Source organism: Orbicella franksi, chromosome 10 (genome assembly GCF_964199315.1).
Source record: "Orbicella franksi chromosome 10, jaOrbFran1.1, whole genome shotgun sequence".
NCBI lineage: Eukaryota > Metazoa > Cnidaria > Anthozoa > Scleractinia > Merulinidae > Orbicella > Orbicella franksi.
In genome coordinates, this window is record NC_138154.1 from 30,643,503 (window position 1) to 30,668,047 (window position 24,545).

Below are 24,545 nucleotides of genomic sequence, written 5' to 3' on the forward strand. Positions count from 1 at the left end.
ACCAGCTATAGAAGTTTATCCTGAAAGCCTCGGAGCCATGTTAGAATATTGATATATCGAAGTGGCCCATTGATTTCCTTGAAAATATAAAGTGCTTATGGTCTTGTTTTCAACTCTTCCTCCCATTCACCGTAACAATGTACCTTCAGCTTGTAACTCCGCTAAGGAAACCTCTTTGATACAGTCGTCAAATTTCCATTTGTAGTCTCTTGTAGTGAAACGGGGTCCTTGGATCAGGATTTGGGAGATTAAAAAATGGTAAATCGGCGAACGTAAATCTTCGCGTGTAGTATTTTCCTGGAATCGAGAATATTAATACTCGCGAAATACAGCTCCCGAATTTTTCGCGAAATTAAGTACGCTCGTAAAATAGAAAAAACAAGGTAGTTATCCATTCAGGAACTTGTTCTGAATTATTACGCAAACAAGATATAAAACATTTAAATTTAATTAAATCCAATATACCCTTTTGCTCCCAAAGCTGACTTTTGTGGCAATTTGGAGGAGCAGTCATTGAACCACTTGTTAGGTCAGTAATTTATATTAATTTGCATATCAGCAGTACAGATGGAATAGATCTCTCAGCACGATAGTTTGAATTCGACTTCAGGCTGACGAAGCTGGTCGAAAGAAACACAATCAGGAACAAAAAGGAGCAAGAAAAAGGTTCAAATTTTGCCTAATACGCATGGACGAAAGCAAAGTATTTTGCATCGTAATATGTACACCTTTAAATCTAGCTTGTTAAATACAGTGCTTTTCGAACAAAATTAGGACAATTTGGCATCATTAGAACCCCAAAATACAGTTTTTTGGGAAGAGATACAGCTCAAATATCAGACCATTTCTAGCTTGAATTGTTGAATACCCTAAACTGCCCCATATACAGCATTGCAATGGGGGTTTTGAATGGGCGCATAAATGGAGAGGTTTATAACCGGGTGAGAAACCGTTTCAAAATAAGCTACATTAGTGATGATCAAAGTACGCTTTTCATATACTGGTTTTTAATTAAGCTTTAAAACATCATCATAAATCGAATTCATTTCATTTTAGACTATGGGAGGGGCTTATAGGCGGGAGGGCTTATAAGCGGCCATTTACGATATCTAAAAATTGACTGACAGGCAGTGCGGGGTATCTTTGCGTGAATGGGGGGATATTACTCATGTGATACCAATGTATGTGGATATATACGGAAGGTTGAAATTTATCGCCTCGAGCAACTCTTACGCTTCTTTCGTGCTCTCCAAACGTCCTGCGTGCATCCATATATGCGCACGCTAAGCATGAACCAATTCTTTAATATCGATCGAAAGAAAAGACGCCTGTTGAACTGCCAAGACGTGATTTATTAATTTTTCATTAGTGTAAAAATCAAGCATAAATCATTATGACCTCTATTTGTGACAAAGATCTTTGGCTACCTTACGCCTAAAACAACAACAAGAACTTCTTCTGGCGCCTAACTTGTTATGCTTACTTTTTAATTATTCCTATTAGATTTACTTGTGTCCTTCATAAGTTTTCAAATTAAGAACGCAATCAGGTTTCGCCATGGCAGATGTCTCAGACTCAGTGCAAGCGATTTTTACCTTACGCTTTAGGGGTAGGGTTAGCACAAGCGAGCATTTTAACGTTCTCGGCTACAGACTCAATGTCTTTCGGGTCCACCATGTTTAGCACGGTATCCGGGTTGTTGGAAATCATCCAAAGCTGTACTGGATCGGCGAGACCAATGCCGACCACGATGACGTTGACGTTTTTCTTCCTAAGATCACTCACAAGTTTGCTTGGAATTGTAATGTCGTAACGTCCGTCTGTCATTAACACCAGTACCTGCGATCCAGAAAATAAGCCTTTTTAATGTTTCAAAAATCACACAATAAGATTCTTGTGTATAACGGTTGCTATCTAAAGGATAAGGCAGCGTGGCCGAGTAGTTTAGGGTGCTGGATTTGAAATCTGGAGGTCGCTGGTTCAGATCCTCTTCCCTACCGCTGGATTTGTTCTCAGTAGTCCCAAGTTCAACTCCTCGACCGCGTTGTCCACAAATGGCCAACTGGTCAGCCTCCCGCCAGTTGGTATTCTTAATAGTTTATACCCTATTTGCAATATTTGTTTATTTATTTACAGTGTCCCCAATAGACCATTTTACAGTTGTCTGCTCAGTGACCTGGCCTTTGGATGGCAGCGAGGCTGGAGTTGACCTTGTTTTGATACAGACCTCTCTGCTTCTGTATAATCAAAAACATGACTTCCATTTTTTCCGTTCAATGTATAATAAAACATTTATTAGAATCGGTTTTTGTGATTTCCAGAATAATCAAGGTCTAGATCTCGGTAAGGGTTATCAGCCTCAGCCTTTGTCTTCCGTTGATAACCCCTACCTCGACCTTGATTATTCTGGATATCACAGAAACCTCATCCAATAATTGTTTATCAATGGTAGGACTTGGATTATCATGTGAAGTATATATGAAATAATTCATATAGAACTGCGGTTGTAGATGAAAGTGAAGAATGATCATGACAGTAAATTTTCCAATTTAAGCAACTGGAAAGAAGAAGCCTGAAAAAAATCAGGGCCTCAACGGGATTCAACGGGATTCGAATCCCGTTGAAGCCCTGATTTTTTTCAGGCTTCTTCTTTCCTGTTACTTAAATTGGAAAATTTACTGCGATGATCATTCTTCACTTTCTTGGATTATCATATTATCAAATTAGCATACTTGGATTATGACTATGCCAACCGAATCTAACAATTATGTTTTATTTGTTGTAGTATACATATTCCAAGACGTTATCAGCTAACATGATGTTGCACCGAACCGACAATCGAGACATGCGGTCTTCGATGTCAGTATATTTACAAGAATTCTAGGCATGCATGTTTGACTGCTCTGCTAGCAGATCAACAGCAGATCTTTTGTTTTCAACAATTACTTAATAAAAATAATAATAATAATAATAATAATAATAGAAATGGTATATACAAGGTAAAAATAAGTAAAAGAAATAAACTATTAAAACCTATTTCAACAGTGTTTACATAATGGCTCCCTAATAATAATAATATTGAAACTAATATTAATAATAACACTGGTTTTTGCATTTTAGATTTTAACTTTATTCTTTAGCAACGATGGAAGTGAGTTTGATTGGAGCATGTAATTTCTTTTTTTAGCTTTTAGCTCATATTTACTCCAAAATTAATTTTCGCAGCGTAGACTTGCGGAATTGTTAATAAACAGAGTGTGTCGAATTCCTTTTCTTCAATTGTTGCATTATTATGTTGAATTATTTTACCGGATGAACGGTAGAATTTTGGCAGAGTGTCTCTCAGCTCTTAGGAGTCTAATATTTCGTAGCACATTGTTTCGTTCTGTGAACATTCTGTATTTATTCCGTATTTATATTTTAACAAACTGTTATTCCTGGAAAAAAAAAATAAATAAATAAAAAGTAATGATGATAGTATAATAGTGATACAATACAATAGTTTATTGACAGTCCCCTGATGGGACTTTTCAGTGACAATACAAAAGAGCTAAACTAATCAAGTTAAAAGAAGTGGTTTACAATTCAATTAAACGGAGAAAAATGCGATAAACTTTAAACAACAATAATAGAAAATTCATCATACAACAAATACTAAAATGTAGTGACATGCCATCGCGACGTGCTATTTAAAAGTCAGTAATTAATTTGTTTTTCAGGTAAAATTTAAAAGTAGAAATCGGTTTTAAGAGAATTGCCTAGATTGTTGCAGATGTGCACCATTGTACTATAATAATAATAATAATAATTCACATTCATCAGTAATGATGACGATGGCAATGGCAATGCAATGGCAATAGTAATGGCAATGCAATGGCAATGGCATTGGCAATGGCAATGGCAATGGTAATGGCCATGGTAATGGAAATGCAATGGCAATGGTAGTGCAATGGCAATGGAAATGGCAATGGCAGTGGCAATGGTAATGCAGTGGCCATGGCAATGGTAATGGCAATGAAAATGGCAATGGTAATGGTAATCCAATGGCAATGGCATTGGCAATGGCAATGGTAATGCAGTGGCAATGGTAATGGCAATGGCAATGGAAATGGCAATGGCAATGGTAATGGTAATGGCAATGATAATGACAATGGTAATGGCAATGGTCATGGCAATGGCAATGCAATGGTAATGGCAGTGGCAATGGCTTTGGAAATGGCAATGAAAATGACAATGCTAATGCTAATGGCAGTGGCAATGGTAATACAATGGCAATGGCAATGGTAATGGCATTGGCAATGCAATGGTAATGACAGTGGCAATGGTAATGGTAATGGCAATGGCAATGCAATGGCAATGGTAATGGCAAAGCCAATGCAGTGGTAATGGCAATGGTAATGGTAATGGCAATGGCAATGCAATGGCAATGGTAATGGCAAAGCCAATGCAGTGGTAATGGCAATGGTAATGGTAATGGTAATGGTAATGGCAATGCAATGGTAATGGCAATGGTAATGGTAATGCAATGGTAATGGCAATGGTAATGGTAATGGTAATGGTAATGGTAATGGCAATGCAATGGTAATGGCAATGGCAATGGTAATGGCAATGGTAATGATCAGTGATAATGAGAATAATCAGTGATAATGATAAATACTCATAACCTAACCTCGTCATATCCTCTCGCTCCAGCGCCGTCGGTGAAAAGATCAAGTGCAAGTTGTAGAGCGTTGTCTATTTCAACGGGACCACCTGTAGTAGCTTCAGCACCAGGGCGCCAGGTTTCCATCTGTTGCTTTACGGCATCTAAACTGTTGCCTTGCGAAAAGTCGAGAAGTACCTCTGCTGAAGTTTCGTCGAACGAAATGGCCCCAACGTGCGTCATGTCGTGAGAGATTTCAAATTTGCTGTCAATTATATTCTTGACAAAGTACATGACGTCATTCCAGTCTGTGCCGGAACCATCACTTCTGAGACGTCTATCCATCACAAATCCAATGTCAACAGCTTTTACGCACATTTGAGGTGGTGCATTTTGGACTGTTGGTAAGAGCAATTTTATGTTAGGAATAAACATAACATGAGGCTACGTTGAGCAAAATGTTGTGACTCCGTTGGCCGCAAACAAAAAGTATCCATCTTAGTACTAATTTAGTTACGTTGACTGGTATTCTTTTAGCTGAATTGTGCCATTAAGCTTAAATCGATATTAAACAGCTTTGTTTCGACGATACGAAATTCTGCAATTATTACAAAAATCGAAAACGAAAACGCAGCGACTAAACGTACTGCTTTTAGTCCGAACTCTGCGACTGCTGAACGATAACTAACTAAATGAAACGGCCGATTCGAATAGTAATTAGTTAAGACTTAAATTCAAGCATGCAGTGTTTTGTTCGGTGGTTTTGATTGGACGGCGTTAGTGTTAATGAACAAGCGTTCGCGGAACAAGCTTCATATATGCATATCAGTATTTATGCCATGCCATACAAAATACAGCCAATCAGAATACAGGAAAGCCGTTGTATATTTAACAATTATATAATAACCCAAGTTATGCTCGCATTTTGATTGGCTCTCGCCTATGATCTATTAGAGGACAGACGCACGATTGACGTCATTATTACAAAGTTTTCCCCTCTGTGTTTTAAAATGGTGGAAAGTTTTGAGAAGTTAGATAATATTTTACGTGACTGGGCAAAAGATAAGGTACAAAAAAGTCTTGTCGAGGCATTGAACAGGTACGAGAAGCAGGAAGGAGAAAGATAAAGCCGTTTCTTTTTTAGAAAATGACTCAGAAAAAAATACTCGAGCAGTCTCAAAGCACAAAATTGGTCTTGGTAAGCCAAGAACCATTGCTTTATCTCGCATTTAACAAACCCAGTACACAAAATGTTTATGAGATTAATTTATTTAAAAATTTCAACTTTTCTCAGTCTCAAAACAACTGTTGACACACTGATTGATGTCAGGAATGAAACATCAAAACATCACTTGGTAAAATCAGTTAAAATAAACACATAACCTTGCCTTCCGATGCGAATGTTGCAGTCCGTTTCAGGGCACAGCCACAAGCAAAGTGTAGCTCACTACAGCTCACGGCCAACCGCATCGCAGCTGAAGGGTGTCTCCGACACTATTTCAAACTGATTTGAGAATCAGCAACCACTGAGGACACAAATTTCCTCCGTCACTAATATATTGACGCTCCTTTCTTTGAAAACCTCGAATCAAATAGCCTCCAGGTTGACCACAACCGTAAGTTTTCCGAGCGTATTTTTTCACCCCTGCAATATTCAAGGCAACGTCCAAGCTTTTTGGCTCACGGGGCTACTCTGATAACAAACACTGACTTGACTTTTCCAGCATTTTCTCAGTTAAGATTTGTAGATTTTGTAGTTTTCGCTTTAAGTCTTAATTCCACGAGAAGCGAGTTTGAGTTTTATTTCAGAATCTTATGGTGAAAGATTGTGAAATAAAAAAGCTATATCTGTAGTAGTTTGAATCGTTATAATATAAAATAAATAGATTCCATGTTGCCGTGCGTCTGTTCAGTAACAGATCCGCAGAAGACGTAAGAACATCAGTGACACACTCGGCTATCGCCTCGTGTGCCACGTTTTTGTTCTTACCACATTTTGACGTCATCTGTGATCTGTTACTGATGACGTCAATCGTGCGTCTGTCCTCAAATAGATCATAGGCTAGAACCAATCAAAATGCGAGAATAATTTGGGTCATTATATAATCGACGATATCACATCCAATCTTGCCATCATGCGCCGCGCGTATGTCGCATTGATTGTGTTGTATTTTCGATGGCATGGTATAAATAGTGACGCAACGCTCTCTCGTGGTATACCATGGAATGTACCACTTGTCACGTGTATTTTCTCGATATAAACATTCGCCTGAAGGCTGCTGGTGTTTATACCGAGAAAATACAAGTAACTCGGAGGATATACCATGGTATACCACTCAGAAGCGTTGCATAACTACAGTAGTATATATATCAAAACACCATAACTAGAGCCTTAAGCATATGTGAATAGACCGTTTTCGATATTCAAATTCAGCTTGGCAATGAGGCTTAGAGGAAACAAACAAAGGAGATTGAATTACCATGTTTATTCATTTCTTTTGTTTGTGTCCTCTAGGCCGCTATCAAGCTGAGTTTTAATATATGGAAAGTGGTCTATTGAGCCTAAAGTTTCGTACATTTAGTACTCTTATCACAACAAATTAAACACGAAATATTCAACGGCTTCTGCAAGAAAACTACTCAAGTTCTTCTGTAGTGTTTTTTTTATTCGATTTATCGGTTACGTTTACTGTACCTGAATTCCTTCCAAATCCCCGTAGTGCTCTCCAGTTTGCAAACGCTCGCCTTGACACTTGCTGTGAAATTCAATTTTAAGAAAGGAAAAACAAATTCAATTTCTATGTAATAAATTAAAAGTAACATGAATGGTGCCTAGTTCTTTTGCGTAGCATGAAATCTAAGAATTCCTTCCTATAACAACTCGGTTCGGGGGAGATTTAAAAATAAAAATAAAAGCAAAACGTGGTCACTTATAATAAATCTAAACTGGTTCTTTTGGCATGGAATTAAAGTGAAAAAGAAAGCAGGAAGTATCAGTCGAATACTATAATCATATATGAGGTAGTTTTAGGTAGTTTAGCTCGGTTCGGAGGAAGTTTAAAAATAAAAATAAAAGCAAAACGTGGTCACTTATAATAAATCTAAACTGGTTATTTTGTCATGGAATCCAAGTGAAAAAAAAAGAAGTATCAGTCGAATATTAATATCATATATGAGGTAGTTTGAGGACGTCTTTTACTAATGTCGCTTATCTTTTTGCAAAAATTTATCTCTGGTAAATTTGCTTTCCCGCGAAGAAAGATTACAGTAAGTCTTTTTTTTTTTTTTGGTATCGTGAGCATAATCTGTTTTGTCGCTTTGTTTTCCAAACTGAACAAATATCGATGTCATAATGAATGTGCGATAAGATCGATATTACATGTATATCATTGATATTAAACCTCGCATTTTTGTCAGATGTCGACAATGCTTCTTACTCAAATTTTCGTCCTTTTTGATTTAAAAATTCTGTGGACAAAAAAGTCTTACCGTTTCTTCAGCGGCACCGAGAACAATCAACAACGAAACAACGAGAGCGTGTAGTGCAGTCATGATGAGGGAGAAAACTGGAAAATACAAAAAGAAAAATATAACAAAGAAATTAACATAAGATATGTTCAGTAATACATACATACATACAGACAGACATACATACATAACTTTATTTTGACTCGAATTTACAGGTAGCTAAAAAGCTAAAATCTTCGAGGAAATAAATAATAACAAAACTCATCAGTTACTCTATTGGTTGTTATTAAGGAGGAGTTTGTGTGTTGCGTGGCATAACTTCTATAATTCACTCTAGCTACGCTACATCACTCGTTAAAATTGTCTCTTTGTCTTGCAGGCCCAGCCAAATAATTACTTGCACTTCATTTGCCGCAAATTTGCAACCGACATATCTGACTTGATCGCCATATATTAATTACTTTTGTCCGGAATTAAGATGAGCAGCTGTCAAGTAAATTTCTATACTTATACGATTAGTATTTATACTTCAGTGCTTGCTTTGCAGTATTACATTGTACATGTGCTCGATCAAGTTTCGAAATCTATAGTAAAGGATTACAAACGATATCCAAGACAACAATTTGAATGCATTTCTCTTACTTGATCATAAACAAGAGACGTGCGCAAATTGGATTCGATCATATTACTCTAAGTAAATAAAATGAGTATCACCACGCTTGCCTCCGTGGCAAGATTTTATTGTTCCTTGTCATGTTGCAATCAGATTTTAAGAGAATATATAAATGGTATAACCTTGCGACTGATTAAAAAAATCGGACCACTGCACAGTATAGGAATCCGATTTGTATAATTCGGACAGAAAGCAAATGTATCATAGTTCAAAGTTTACAAAGAGAACTTACGATTTGAGTGGATCGTAACTTTCGTCAACTGTGACCCTGCTTGCACCCAGCTCAGTGAATCTCGGGTATGTTTTGTTTGCCTTTTATAATGTTCCGCACTAATCGAGTCACTCATGCAAGCAATGCGGTCTTGCCAAGTCTCCTCCCATGTCGGCGGGATGTACAAAACAGCGTGACAATATCTAAAATCTAGCCACGAATCCAGTCGGGCTGGCAGAATGAAGGGCGCCAAACTATTTTTTGGTTTTTACTCATTGCTATTTTCAATAGTGTTTTTGGATGTTGATATGCATAGTTTAACATGCTTCACATTCGATACATGCTTCACCTTGTGAACTTCTATCGAATTATATGGTGTAACCTTTAATAATGTAATATATTTTTTAACAGTTCGTTAGAAGAAATGTGAAGTTCGTTCAAGTTCTAAGAATCGGTGTCCAAACTACCCTCCCATCCCCTCAGATGGGATGCTAGATCATCTACCCTCCCCCTCCCCGCATTTTGTGTACTCCTAACACTGAATAAGTACAAAAGTACGACCTATTTGTTGATGGTGTATTTCTTGATAAAAACTGCTTCCGTGCGGCCACTTGGACAAATTTATTTAAAGATTTAGGAATCATGGCGTATTGCGAAGATAAAGAATTCAGAAAGTATACAGTGGCTCTCAAGTCATGTCAAGTCTCCCAGACCCCCAAAGGGCCACGCGACCCTTGCTCTTGTCTCTTCGCCATTCATGTAAACACTCGAAGTACTTGGGCTTGCCCATTCAAGCGGCACCGACTCGCGCACGCCTTCAATCTGTTCAGATATACGTACCTAAATATTTACCAGCCATCCCGCTAGCAGCTCTTATTGCTAAAAAGTAAATCGCTTTTGAAACCGAACTGGATAAATCGATCAAAAGTGGCCAAAAGACCCGATCACTGATAAGAAAAAAATACAAAACCAGTTTTCGTCTCAAAGATACTACTGTTTTAAAATTGACATTCAAACAAACAAATACCCTTTTCATTGACAAACCAAAAGTTCTTTGGTTGTGAAAACACAGTCTATAGAAGTAGAAAGCTGTAAAAAAAGCCTTGTATCAAGTCATCACCTTGATTTTAAGACCGCTGGGTTAATCAGCTTTAGGTAACACAGTGCATTTGTTTAAGAGCAGCCTGCATTCCGATATCGTTACGTTCTGATATAAACTGAAGGTGTTGTTTGTTGTTATTTTTAGATTATTTTGACGCCCAGTTTAGGAATTCATGTCCTACGCGTAATACCGATAGTACTAGAATATATATTTTACATTATTCTGTCAACCACACCGTTGTAACTGGTTTCATCTTCAACAGATAGCTTAATAACAAGTCCATGTAGGATTGATGCTCTTCGGGACTCTCTGTCATTGTATCGAACAGTCATAGTTCAAAGCACTGCTGGTGACAAAGATTCCCATTATACACAGTATTGGTATGAGCGCCGAATTCTGCTCATACTTTCAAATCTGTTTACCAAATAAAGATGATGTTCCATGTTTCGGAGAAAGTAATGCACGCGTTAGGTCTTGAAAAACTGCCAGTGGACGCACGAGCGGAACGTGACTGAGTTCAGCAGTTTTTGTTATATTTTTGTTTTTGCTCGGAACTCTGTATTTATCAGTCTACATTCCTCTTGGCGTTAGGAACCCTTAGTGCTTGAATATGAATAGTTTAACGTTTTTGTCTTAATCCGCTATATTACCGTTCGTCTGTGTTCTCCTATCGACCCATCCAGTCACCAAGTTAAGTACTCCGCCTTCAAAGTACAGTTGTCTCCTTAAGATTGCAGCTACGCTGGTATGTATAGAAAGCCACAATGTAATAAACAATATCAGCCAAGATTAGCTTTCATGCCCAGTTTAAAACTACGCCCAGATGTCATTCTTACCAAAAAGATGAGAGTAAACTTTTCAAGAATTATTGACGAAGTACGTGAAACCGAGGCCTGCCGGCCGTAAAAATCTGGGATTTTTGAGATGTCGAGAAGTTCTGGTCCAGTCGAGATCTCGTATTAGTCGAGAGATGTTCATTTGGTAGGAAATTTTAATCGTCTGAGAAATTCTGATCTGACGAGAATTCATTTTTTAAGGCAGTGTAACTAAAACAGCTTACAATACCTCAGAAACTTCTGCTTTGTGTTCTCAAGCTGCGCACGTAGGTAAATGCTAAACAGTGTTCTTTGTATACTCTGTTTCTTGTATCAGTCTATTAGCGCCATTCAGCATTAGTTTAGAACAATTGTACTTATGTCAAGTTGGTTTACTTAGATCTAAGCATGATCTAAGGGTTCAAGGACTTCATTGTTTGCTTATTATAGCCTCCCAGCAAAAATGCTTTTTTGTTTCATTTAGGAAAATGCAATACTCATTTTAAAACACATACTATTATTAGTCACAAGTATGCTACTATTAGTGTGAGAAATACACCGTCTCTTGGTGATATTAAAACGCTTTCTCGGTAATAATAACCACAAGGAATGCTACTTGTGGATTAATTCATTTCTCATTGATCTGTTTTGTTTGCGTTGTCTGTGCAATTTCATTTCAACCTGTAAGTAGTAGAAGCCTGTGCTGAAGAGACTACATTTGTGCGCAGAATTTTCTTGCCATACATTTTATAACGAAAGCCCCCTCTTTTGAACCAAATGAATGATAACTGTTTAATTAGAAAAAAAAAAAACAAAGGAAGCATGTTTTGGCCATGAAACAAATATCTCAGTAATTTTTGGGTTTGTTCCCGTGCGCCGTTTTTAACTCTATCGGGCGCAGCTTGACCGACGTCAAGTTCAAGCACTTGGATATCTTTGGGGAATACTTTAATTCAGCACCACTTTTATGTTGCTTTAGGTCTCGGATTTTTCCAAAAAGGTTTCAAATCTATCAGACGGTCGAGCTGAAGATATAATTAGTTATTACTACGATGACACAAAGATAGCAATGATCAAAATATGAATTTAAGAGCAAATTTCTTATTAATATCAGAATATCAATGAGTGTAAGCGATAAATTTAAATTTAGTTACACTTAAGTAGTACTGCCCCTCTGCTGGCACATCTGCCTCAGTCCTGCTGTCACACTGTTACTAGCCACTCTTGGTTCAGGTTTGTTTCGATTCGCGGTTTATACGTTACCGTCGAACTTCATTCATGCCTAATATATAGATTTAGCTAAGTCTAAAAGCGGAGCTCCTAATGAAATATTTAACCATAAACAAAAGAACATATTTTCCCCTGTGTCAGAAACTCAAAAAAATGATCAATCGTGAGCATATGATTGTTCAGTGTGTGATTTCACTATATTTTTAGTTATATTTTAACAAACCATACCTTATGAGTGTAAGGGTTTAATTTGCGCCGAAATTTTGCCTTTGCATGTACTCCCTCCCTCTTCCCCAGAGTTATAACCTGGTGTGAGCCCGCGATCAAATCAAACCCAGTACCTGATCAGTGGTCATCTTCCAACAAACACGCGATCTCAATTAGCTCTTGACCTGAGTCCGCGATATGGTCACGTGTAACTGATCAGCGTATACCAGAAGGGAAAGGAAGGCCTGGTCGACCCAAAACAACAAGGAGGAGAATGGTTGAAGATGAAAGGAAAACAGCTGGGTGGCAGTCATGGGCGAATGTCAGAAACCTCGCAGCAAACCGTAGTGGTTGGAAAGAGAATGTCAAAGCCTTATGTGCCTTATGGCATAAAGAGATATAGGATAGTTAACCATAAAGACAAAACTGAAATTCATTATCTAACTAGTGCTGGATCACGCATCCTAACAAGTGCAAGCCATCATTATAGAAGAGTTTTCAATTGAGTGTCGTAAAACCAAAGCCAAAGCAATCACTCTGACCAATTACTGAGGAAACTGACAATCCAGTCAAAACTTGAAGTAATTGCACGTAGCTGACGAAGCGAAGCGCGCAAAAACGTGTGCGAACCAGTAATGGTATGTTTTGGCTTCACTCATAGGTGAAAAGAAAAAAAAGAAAAATGACAAAATGTGTTCTTAGACCATTCAATCACGAGGTTAATCATAAAATGACTAAAATGCTTGAAACATGAATTTTATGAATCAGGTAAGGAGTGTGTTTTGTAAAACTGTGAAAGGAAAGTTAAGATCTGAGCCTGTTTCATGGATACAGTGTAATAAGAACTCTACCAGTCGATGGTTTCCATATTTGAATACATTGTGCACAGAATTTAAATGCAATACAGTTCACGCCCACAATATACAGTTGTCAGGTCGCCTACAAGGTTAACGCCTCTATGCATTTCAGAGAACTGAACAAAAATCTGATCATTTCGTTTGCACGTGAGTCAGTCGGCAGTACGCGTTTTATCTTTCCTCAGAAACATTTCTTGAATTTATCGTTTGTATAGAAGGCGGTTGCTTTGGAGAACTGACCACGCTTATGTAAACTGACCACGCTTAGCGGAAACTGTGTGTTTTTGCGTCGCGAGCGTGTTCTTTCACCGGTCTCGAAAGTTCAGAAGTGTCTCACAAAAGAGCGTAACATTTGCGTTCTCAGTTCTTGCATGGTCCTAGCAGTGAACTGTTCTTAACTCACTCAACATAAATAAATGGTAGATAATTGTTATAAATTACGAAATTGTGGTAATGATTTGATTAATAGAACCGGAATCGGCATTTCTGTAACGAATAGATTCCAGCAGTTTGAGTGTTTTTGTTTCATTTTATCCTGTCGATGTACCCAGTAGCAGTGACTGCACTTTCCTTTTAGAAAGAATTTTAAAAAAGCGTTATCATGGTTATCCCCATTGAAACAAGCGTTTGAGTGCGATTTCTCCGACAATAGCAGGCAAAAATATCAACAGTTCGTCCTTGCTTAAAATCTGTCATGCTTTGTTCAGTGAGTGGAGAGCTACAAACCTCAAGAAGTCTGCAACGGTGTTCGGGAGTTATTTTAACTTCACCTGCCTGAGGAGAACGAAGACGGTTTCTGAAGACACTGCTGTTAAAACTCCGTTTGTATTTACGTGGACCTTCAAGTTTATTTAATTTTCATTGGACAGTACAGTCGCGTTGCCTAGTTTCGTCTTTGAGAAGTGAAACCATCCTTAATAAATTCTTAATTGAAAAGCAAGCCCTAATCGCTTTCCATTAGCCACGAATGATCCAAAACAATATTACAAGCCTGCAGCACAGCCATTGCAATTTTTAAGACTTCCTGTTTGTTCTATTATAAGAATTGTATTAAATGTTGACTTACTTTGCCTTGATGACATGTTAGTTCAACATGAACGTCTAATCAAATGAATATTCTATTCCCGTCAGAATTTTTTTATTACCTCAAAGCGTATTTAAAAGTTGAAGGTGATACGTCTTTTATTCTTATCATTCAGTTTTTCTTTCAAAAGTTCCAATGTTGGCCGGATTTTAATGCGAGACGTGGCTGGCCAGGCCAATGAAAAAATGAAAAAAACAATCATTGACAAACCAATTAACATGATGTTATCTTGTAGCTGTCAGGGAGTGGCAATTCGAGTCCAAGTTCAGAGATATTCTCTTTCTTGTGTCAGTTACTAGGAAGTTCAAGAAACCAAGAAGTTCTAAGAACTTACATCCCAGATTCCACGCTGTTTTCGCGTAGTAGCCTCTTTGCATTCCTCCCGCTCACGAAAAGAAAAGAGAGGCTGTAAACACAAGCTGAAAGTGGCAAGATATCGAGGCTTACTAGTAATTAATATTGTCATTTTGACTAAAATCAAACCTGTTATGTATACAGGCGAATTCACACATAAAATATAAAAAGACATATAAACAGCGGATGGCAAGTGAGGGGAAGAAAGGTTCACAGATGGATTTTCTAGCGAAAAAAAAATTTAAAAAGTGACTTAACACGTTTGAGGGAAAAATACTTTTGAAACCCGTACCGACAAAGAGTACCTGTTATTAAACTGGAGTAAGAAAATAAACAAAAGTATTACAAAAGAACTGTAAAAACAGTACTTACGAGACTGTATAAAGGACATTTACATCAAGATGTGGCAGTTCGCTTAGCTATTCCAGTTGACGGTTAAGTTGGCGCCTAATTTTTTCAAGTGTACGGGGCCCTGGGGTATACGCAGGTTAACCACATTACAAGTAGTTTATCTAAATGGTACAAAATGCTGCCGAAGGGGAGGATGTAAGGAGTGTCAATGCAGAGCAGGGCTGTTCCCAAACAGAACTCCTGATCGTCGGTAACAGTAACAAACTGGTTTATTTAACTTCTCGGGTTACAGGACACATCAGCACTATAAGCTTCGTTACATTTCTCATTGCTCCCTTATGGACGAAACTCACGCTCTTATACAAGTACACCCCGAATTCCAGAAACTTCTCTAAGGAATTAAATAGCATTGTTGCAAGGTTTCTAAATTCGAATGTTACATGAGAAATAGAACATTCCAGAAGGTTCTAGGTCACGGCTAAATAACTTCCAGTTCGAGATTTTAAATAACGACAGCAAGCCGTAATTTTTGCGAAGGATTGGAATGAAGTATATTCTTCTCCCGTGTGATTTCTAAAATGTTGACTACTGTTGTGCAGAAAAAAAAAAAAATAAACGGTACCGCTAAAATCTGTGATTTTTTAAATGATATTAACTTCAACAGATCTCAAATAACACTTGATGAGAGGGAACTCTGCTTCAAACTATAAAACAGATGCCTGGTTAAAAATCAAAATTTTGTTTGCTGTTGTGAAGATTGACACAGTTAAACGTCATCAATAGCACAATGTAACGCTGAACCTTTTTCGCGAGTGACTACAACTGGTTTACTTCTACACTTCTGGTTTTCAGAGCTTTAACACTCACAGTGAGCAGCACATGGAAAACAGCGCATCTTAATAGAGAGCTGCCTAATACAGAAAAGACTAAGATTACAAAGAAAAGTTTACAAAGGAAAACAGGAACGATAAAAGAAGCGTCAAAAATAGAAATATCACAGCAGAAATCGTACACTGCGACCAACGATGGCAGTAAGTGATAAAACAAACAATGATAGGGCAGATGGCCATTGCTATGCTTTGCCTGGATTTAACGATCTTGGACGTTCGGTGACCCCTACTTTTCTTTTGATAAATCATTTTCTCTACCGATTTTTTACGTTTAGCGAAAAAATGAAGAAAATCTATCGACTAGAAGTTTGAATTTTTTGCAAAATGCACCATCAAATTCTGTTCTTTTTAGCTCTTCGTTTGTCTGTGCGACGGTTTCAAATGCCGCTTAAAGAGTTAAGTTTTGTGAAAATGTTGGTAACATTTAGAATTATTTACGCAACAGACCCACTTCTACTAAATATGACTAAGATCGTTTGCCTCCGTTGACCCACCTTCGATATTTTTAGTTATAAACCCCTTTAGTATCACCCAACTAGTGGACTACTGCAAATCCTGCATTTTAATTGGCTATGCTACTAGAGGACTATTAGTAATAGGCCTCGAGTAGCGAAATTGGCGCAATCGAGCGTGACGCTTTCTTTCATTTTATTCCCAAAAAAATATTTCTTCAATGGCCCATTAGGCTTCGCCTCATGGGCTATTGACCCTTAGCCCGCAAGAATACGTGCGCTAATTTTTCAAAATCAGTGCAGTTTTCCACGCGCTTTATCTCTGAAACGAAGTTGGTGGCCCCCAGTTTTTTTTTGCATTTCTAACACAAGTAACTCATTATCCGACTGCAGTAAAAATTTAAAAATAATCTATCGACTGGAAAATTTTCGCGCCAAAGTCCTTAATTCTGCCATTCCCGCATAACCTCAATTCCTTGCGCCTTTGATCTTACCACTACCACAATTCCTTACGTTTCACAAAAACGTGTTCAAGGCCCCTACAATGTGTCCTTTTCTCGATTAGAGAGCTGCCTCGTTCGCTCGCTTCAGGCTCACTCATTGCGGCAGCAAACATCGGCCAGGCATGGCTCACTGAATTAGAGATGGTTGAAAACTATGTGCCAATCTATACTTAAACTGAGATGAATACCGATATTATCGCGAAAGAAATAATACATTATGAATATATTTTGGCCCATTCGGTGGTGAAATTAGCAATGGTTTACTAATCTGTCAAAAACGGCTGCTTAACTCATAAACCAGTAATTATTCGGACGAGGGAATTACCTAATCACTTAGACGAGATGGTGCCCTCAGTGGTCGGAAGAAAGAACTCTCTTATGCTCGGCTCAACGACTCAAGTCGCCAATTAAAATGATAATCAAGAAAGATAGAATGTGCCCCCGCTCGAGATTCTCGAATCATTTAGGGCAAACGTATTAAACTATTTTGCACGCTTTAGCTGCTCCGTGCAGCCTGAACGCGTAGAAAATCTCTATGGTCCTCTCTCTCCCTCTCAGGCCAGCCTGGACTTGGATGAAAATAGAAGTGCAATTTTCGCGAGTAAGGTTCATGGATTAAAGGTTGTGATAATGATAGCGCCACAATCCTTACAGTAACGGCGCGCGCGGGTACAGTTATCATAAAATTAATTATGAAGAACAAATTGGAACGATTTAAAGCGATTCAAGGGCGCAAACGCTATAGATGAAGTCAAATGTATTAAATCGGATAATCAGCAATCATCGAAAAAACTGACGCGATAGTTCAGAAAACTAGCAGGTTTTAAGGTCATTAACACCCACATAACACTGAGAATAGTATAGAACTTAGAAACTCACATATAAGAAGATCGCGACTTCAAACACCTTGGATCAGCGAGGCTGTGAAGTGAAGGCAATTAAGTTGAATGATTAATCTATGTTAGCGCGCTTTCTTTTATAACTGCGATCACTCGGGCAAGAAAATTGCGTCCTGACACTTGCATGGATGTGTCATTAATCATGCTAATATAAGAATTTACCGCATGAATCTAATTGCTGTTCTGAAATGAGAAAATTTTATATGTTGAATTTCACCTGAGCTTTTAGTGCTGTGAGCAAGTCTGACTGAACGTTTCTGATAAAATTCGTTTGGAATTATTCTCCAACAAAATTTAAACAAGTTCAGTCTAGGATTATTTGCAATGTTCACCACTGCTTTCCAAAGTCTTGCTTCGCCAACAATAACGATTGCGATTTTATTTCATATTTGTGAACAAAGAACAAAAGATGACCAACCACGCGAAACTCGATAATAAAGTCATATCAAAGTCATCTCAATATCGTTAATTGAAGTTAAAACTCGTTGACACGTTTCTCGGGGGAGGGGGTACTCCCATATATGGGTTATACAGGCTATATAGGTATGTGGGGCTCCAAAGGCTATGGTTTTTGAGCTGCTTTGGTTTGAAAAGGAGCATAGATTTGACCGTCTTGGTCTGAAATAGGATATGTTTTTCACTCTGGCTTGGCATTGGGTGTTTTTCTCCTCATCAACATGGGCAAGTTTGTAGCTCTCCTCAAATTTTTATGCAAATAGAACGATTTCTGGTTAGCTGTGGTCATATGTTAGAGTTGTGTACTAATTTTAGAGGTCTGAAATGGGTCATTGATTTTTGGCTCAGGTCTGAAATATGGTGTGGAAAATAACATTTTGGTCTGAAATATAGTGTTCGGGCGTCAAACCCCCAACAAAAACTTTGGGGAGTACCCCCCTTCCCTCCAGGACATGTTATAGGTTAAGTTGGGAACAATAAACGAAGACGACGAACGGAAAATAACAAAACAAACTTGACAAATAAATCTGGTTTAGATCCATAATGTCTGTCTGAACATTGAAGACATTGGAATGTTGTGGTCACGAGCACAGCCAGAACATGTGTTTGAACTGACTACAGCATAAAACAATTGACGATAAAACAGTTGGAGGTCAATTAAGCAAAAAGACAACATTGCAGAAACCGCAGCCAACAAGCAAACATTCTGGAACGAAAAGAGCGCGCCGAACATTATATCCCATAATTTACTACATTTGTTTTTTTCTGAAAATGAAACAAAAAGTCAAGAATATCAAGAACACCAACATCATGACTTTGCTATTCGCATAAGTGCTTAGTTTGTGCAACTCTGCGTGAATTTTAATTGCATAAATTATCTTAAAATAATAAGATGATAATTCTGTAGAGCGTTTTATAATTCCCTCATAACCAGAGTTTGATATTGTTTGCAATTGCATAGCTTCGTAGCCTGGAAGCACCTTCCACGCACGAGCGAGTCGGCTGTTGAATCCAAAACACACTGATTATCAGATATTCTTTCACTGGGGCGAGTGCGACCAAGTAACTGAACTCGAGATTACCAAGTCCAAATCGGGTTAGTGACAGGATCTGCTGTCGATCAATTGCAAGAGACCTGAGCACTCTGAATGGAAAAAGGGCGCACTCAGGCAGCGCTGCATAATTTACCACATTTCGTTCTGTTTTAAAAATTGCCGCGGGGGCCGAAGCTGATATTGTTATATTTTAAACGTTCTCGGGCAAATTAAGCGGTAGTCAAAATTCTTATTGATAATTGATATATCGATAAGCTGAATAATTACGTTCGAATGAGCTGAACCTAAAAGTTAGTTCGATTTAAGTTATTCAACATATCCCAGGGATCATAGCAGCGGTTTGCTATACTGCTCGTTTGTGTACAGGCCCTTTCGAAACAACAAGCATACCGCTTCACTTCACACTGAACATTTTTGCTTTTGTTATTTTACATTGTGCGAAATCCTTCTTCAACTTCAAAGCTCTACCTCGACCGACTATCAGAACCATCACTACAAATTCACTTGTACATTCTGCACCACGAATGACGAATAGTCATTTTTAACTCACCGCTTTGAGTTCGTTTGGACCGCGAGAGGTTTCTCATCCCTTTGAGCCTCAGTGGCTCGTTGGCCAGAATTTAATGTCCGATACAACTGGGCTAAGGAAGAAATCCCATTGAAGGAAAAGGATGTCGTTTTGCATACCGGAGGGCAATGTTCCCAAAGGAAAACGGAAGTTCGGAAGATCATTACAAAAACGTTTTACAGGAAACATGAAAGAATTCGTACACTCAGGCTGCATACCAAGAGAAGAATGATCAAAAGACCGGTGCAGAAACTTGACTCATTAGAAGAGAACACAGAAGAGAAAGTTTGCAATCATATATTTCCTCCATTAGATGCTACTGAGGTTGAATTAAAGAGGTGGAAAACTCCTCGAAGTCCAAAGGTACAAGAATCCCTAATAAGAGAAAAACCTTCCCGCGGGAAAAACTGTGAGAAATCAAACAAAACAAGTGTTTACCAAATAAAATTTCCTCTTTGCTTTCAAAACCTTCATTTATGGTTTTCTTGACGATAACGTTTTCCTTTTCTTTTCTTTTTTTTTTTATTTTTTGCTTTCAGTTTTCATTGTAACGAAAGAGAAAGGAACCACTTTCTTCTACTTGTTTGGCATGGTAAACATCGGGACCCCTTGAGATTAATTCTTACCAAAACTTACGGTATTGTAATTTTCTTTCCTTCCGTCTTTCTTCTTTCTTCTTCGTCGGCGTTCGTCTTCGGTTTAAACCAAGCCTCTATAATTTGCAAATTATATAGCTTTTCGTGGAGAATTGAATGTCATTTGTCGCTGGCTGTCATTTTAGTTCTTTCACAAAAATGGTCTGATTAGTGCATTTAATATCTACGTAAACCTGCTGAGGCAAAGTCGAGTGTTAAAAGTAAATAGGAAAACCATTTACTTTAACGAAAATTTCTAAGTATAACATTGATTCAACATATTATTGATCCAACTAATGTGAAGATGCAAAGCTATATTTGCACTTGAGTGGTAAGGAAACAAAACGAGATCATTTGAATAACTAAAGAACACGGTTCTTACAAAAGAAAAGCATTTTCGCACCAGGAAAATTGATACAACTTGTTGTTGATTCAACTAATGGAAGACACAAAGTTGTATTTATATCTGTAGTTCAAGAACACAAAACCTGATCATTTGGAACCATTCAATTGTTTTGGAGCCAAATATTTTGCTTTTAAGAAAGTTAGTTTTGGCAAGCCAAGATTAACTCACATACGTGGAACACTCAATTCTTGCACACCCCTTCTGTTGAGCTGGGAAACGGTTTATTCTAGAACTTTGTGTTTCGACGGTTACATGTGTACATGTTTGTGTCGTTCCTGCAACCTTGGCTTCTAACTCCGCTTACTAGATCCAAGGTTAGCTGTTGCTAAAGATTATTTTATTTTTCTAGTTTTCAATTGGTTAATCCCAGCCTGCTTGCGTTATCAAGTCAGCTGCGTTCGTTTAAGATTTGCGTCCGAGTACTTTAATTGTCTTGTGCTTGAGTCCCGAGCGTAGCCAGAGTCAGTTAGCATAAAAGTGAATGCATTGTAAAGTAAGAGTAAGAGAAGATCAGAGAAGGGAAGAGTAGAAGTAGAAGTTGAAGGAAGAGTAGAAGATGGGGTAGTAGTGGAAGACGTGGAAAGTAAAGACTTAAAACGACCTCCTGTCGGGGACTCAGAATTTTTCTTTGTCCCACGCTCGTGTCATGTTGATTAATTCCCCTTCACATTTCATTACCGAGCTTAAAATTCACCATTTTTATTAATTTATCACTACTCACGATGACTTCGATAGCGTTGATCCTAGCAGTATGCAGGACACCTGTCATATATGAACTCAGTTAAATGACTTCACTCTCCATGAGTTCTCGTAGCTCAGTGGATAGAGCGCCCGCCCGGTGTTCGAGAGGTCATGGGTTCGATTCCTGTCGGGGACTCAGAATTTTTCTTTGTCCCACGCTCGTGTCATGTTGATTAATTCCCCTTCACATGACTAATGTATTCTAACACGCTGATTTGTTCGCACAATCTGGTTTTTCACCTTCGTTCTTGTCAGTTATTTCTTATTTTTACCTAACCTTCATTACTTGTTAATTAAAGACGGGTCTCTGTGGAGTCCCGTGCATTAAAAAATGTCTTCGCAGACAACTTTTAAAGAACTAAGGACGACCGTGCTGGCCTTCTAAACCGATGAATCGTTATATTTTTAATCATAAAGGGACTATTGATTCATAAGTGGCAACCGCAAAATTTACACTTTCACATAATAGTAGCGGAGGTTTGTACAATCTGCGTTATGGGTTCGTTAGGTATATTTCCTTTTTTTTTTTCAAACCTCCGTTGCTTGTAGATTAAATCCGCCTTCTGGGGAGCAGGAATGGAGCAATGTTGAGATCACTTGCCTCCCACCAATGAGGCCTGGGTTCGATAAGTTTGTTGTTGACTCTCGCCTTTTTAGCTCTTTTTCCAAGGGTCAAGTCTCCGAGTTCTCCGGTTTTCTTCTCTCCTGAAAAACCAACATTTTCAAATTCCAATTCGACCAGGATAGAGAACCCGTGTGAAAACCAGCTAAGGCTTATATGGCTTCCTCACTAAATACTGTCAGTAAATTACTGTAATTTGAGTGGAAATCTCAATGATCACCTGATATCCTGGGAGTTAAGAAGTGTTCTCTGTTTAACTGGTCAACCGGTGTAAATATTAGTTGTTTGCAGACAAAAGGTAACACTTGAAACCATTAAGTCAATCGGGAAAACAGTTACTTTACAAAAAAAAATAAGCATAATGATTGTTGACTCAACTAAAAGGAAGACGCAAAGTTTTATTGGTACAGGAGTTACAAGAAAACAAAAGGAGACCATGAGAACAAGAAAAAAACAATTAATGTATATAAGAATAGAAGAGCATTAGGTCACCGCCTCACTTACATTTATAGGCCGGGTGACTGTGCACACAACCGTAAAATGGCCTATTGTTTTCTTATTCGCTAAATGGTTTGAGCTGTCACCTTTTGTCTGTTACAGTCAGTTTACCGCTTCTGAAACACTTCTGAAAGAACCGGGCAGCAGCAAATGGCTGAACGGTTTGACAATCAAGAAACCGGCGGAGGTTTGGTACATGGTACATATAATATTGGTAACAACCAGACTGTGCAAACCAGCCAGCAAGCTAGACTGATAACAGTAGCTGTGGCTGAGCGTTAAAATAATCCTAAACAGGTTAAAACAACAGTGAACTTGCCTACTGTACGTATCGTGATTGCAACTTATGCCGTGTCTTTTCTATTTGTTGAATCAATATCAAATATTACGCCTTTCTTATTTAAACGCCAACTAGTTAGCATAACAACAACTAGATTTACACAACAAAAACAGTGAGGTGGCCTTGTTTTCATTTGAAACAAACAAGTCACCTCCAGTTTCGCTGCCATTCAAAGGCCAAGTCACTGAGCTGACAACAGTAAAATGTTCTAGAAAAAATGTGTTGTATTAATTCAGCTAATGGGAAGACACAAATTTATTCATGCTTGAGTTGCAAGAAAACAAAACGAGATCATTGAGCAATAAAAAAAGCAAACATTTACCGGAAAGAAAAAATTATGATTAGTCCAAACGATCGTAACTTTAGAAGCATCGCTCTTTATCACGCCTTCATCCGGCAAAATGGATTTCAGATGGCCTTCATCGTTTTAATCATAACTGTAACAAACTCCTCGATTTGTTTGGTTAGGTGACGTTATCGACATCTTCACTATAGATCTTAAAGAGTATCCAAGGTTTAACTCGGTGAAATATGGTAAGCACTCGATCAGATATCTAGGACCCAAATTGTGGTCAAAATTACCAAAGAGCATAAGAGAGGCCACATCTCTCAGCACTTTTAAGACGAACATCAGAAATCTCAACAATCTTGATGCATTATTAGATGATGGCTGCAGAGGCTGTCCGCTCTGCTCCTCCTAAAGAATTTTTTTGAAGTATGTATTATTGGATTATAAAATCCACTGTACATAGTCTCATAACATATTTTAACTTGGATTTAAATTTTACTGTTGTAAATAGCTATAGGTTTTTTTTTTGTTTTTGTTTTTTTTTGTTTTTAGGTATTTTCTTCTAATTTAACTCGTTTTTGTTATGTCCCCGTATTAGTAGGGGAGTTTTTCCCCAGCTAGGTGGTTGATGACATTCTTAATAAAGTTTCTATCTATCATGAGACAACATTTAGTGGCTTAAACTGACCTGAATAATCGGTTATATACTGACCAACATTAGGTAACCATTAACTGCTTTTAACCTTGGATTTGAAGGATTATTTCCGCACTGGTTTCCCTTTCTGTGACCTTAAGGGCCGTATGAAAGCTGCTGTTTTTCCACCCAAGAATCATTAACAACTTCTAGTGTATTTACAAGGCCAGAACATCATAAATAATTTAAAAAATAAGGGTAATAGATGGTAACTTGAATTGTTATCGAGAAAGAAGTGAATGAGATCTGATACTTCTCTCAAGGAACTGTATTAAAAGCACTGTCTTTCTACTCGGGTTTCACGGGTGCGAATCCCGTTGAAGCCCCAAAATCCTTTTTTCGGATTTAATTTGAAATTGCTTTTTAAAACTGAGATTGCAACTGCATCAAGCGCTTCCCTTTGTACTATGTAACGCTTGAAAAGAGTCGGTATATCATACAACCAGATGAAATGAACGTGATCACACAACAACTTGTTGTATACAGATATAAATTGTACAAAG

At 38.0% G+C, this 24,545-nt stretch overlaps 1 protein-coding gene across 5 annotated transcripts; it reads right to left on the reverse strand.

Annotated features, from left to right (window-relative positions):
* Positions 1-512: 512 nt before the first annotated feature.
* LOC145499538 (collagen alpha-5(VI) chain-like) lies at positions 513-22,409 on the reverse strand. 5 transcript variants are annotated; one of them, XM_081479057.1, is made up of 5 exons: positions 9,016-10,737; positions 8,132-8,208; positions 7,338-7,398; positions 4,670-5,040; positions 513-1,839 (listed from the first exon to the last, which is right to left on the reverse strand). In XM_081479057.1, exons 1-5 carry the CDS (start codon positions 9,128-9,130, stop codon positions 1,597-1,599), a joined length of 867 nt encoding a protein of 288 aa, XP_081335183.1. In that variant the 5' UTR covers positions 9,131-10,737; the 3' UTR covers positions 513-1,596. The 5 variants fall into 5 exon arrangements, with proteins under 5 accessions (XP_081335183.1, XP_081335188.1, XP_081335187.1 ...); XM_081479062.1 differs by lacking the exon at positions 9,016-10,737 and adding an exon at positions 22,134-22,409 and having other exon boundaries at positions 517-1,839; XM_081479061.1 differs by lacking the exon at positions 9,016-10,737 and adding an exon at positions 20,444-20,623 and having other exon boundaries at positions 517-1,839.
* Positions 22,410-24,545: the final 2,136 nt, after the last annotated feature.

What these genes read in the sequence shown, in the direction of transcription:
- LOC145499538 (XM_081479057.1), bottom strand. Translation starts at nt 9,130, where the DNA reads ATGAGTGACTCGATTAGTGCGGAACATTATAAAAGGCAAACAAAACAT. An exon ending in AGTTACGATCCACTCAAATC is followed by an intron (nt 8,209 to 9,015) that starts GTAAGTTCTCTT and finishes TGTATTTTCCAG; the next exon opens with TTTTCTCCCTCATCATGACT. An exon ending in GGGATTTGGAAGGAATTCAG is followed by an intron (nt 5,041 to 7,337) that starts GTACAGTAAACG and finishes TCTTACCAACAG; the next exon opens with TCCAAAATGCACCACCTCAA.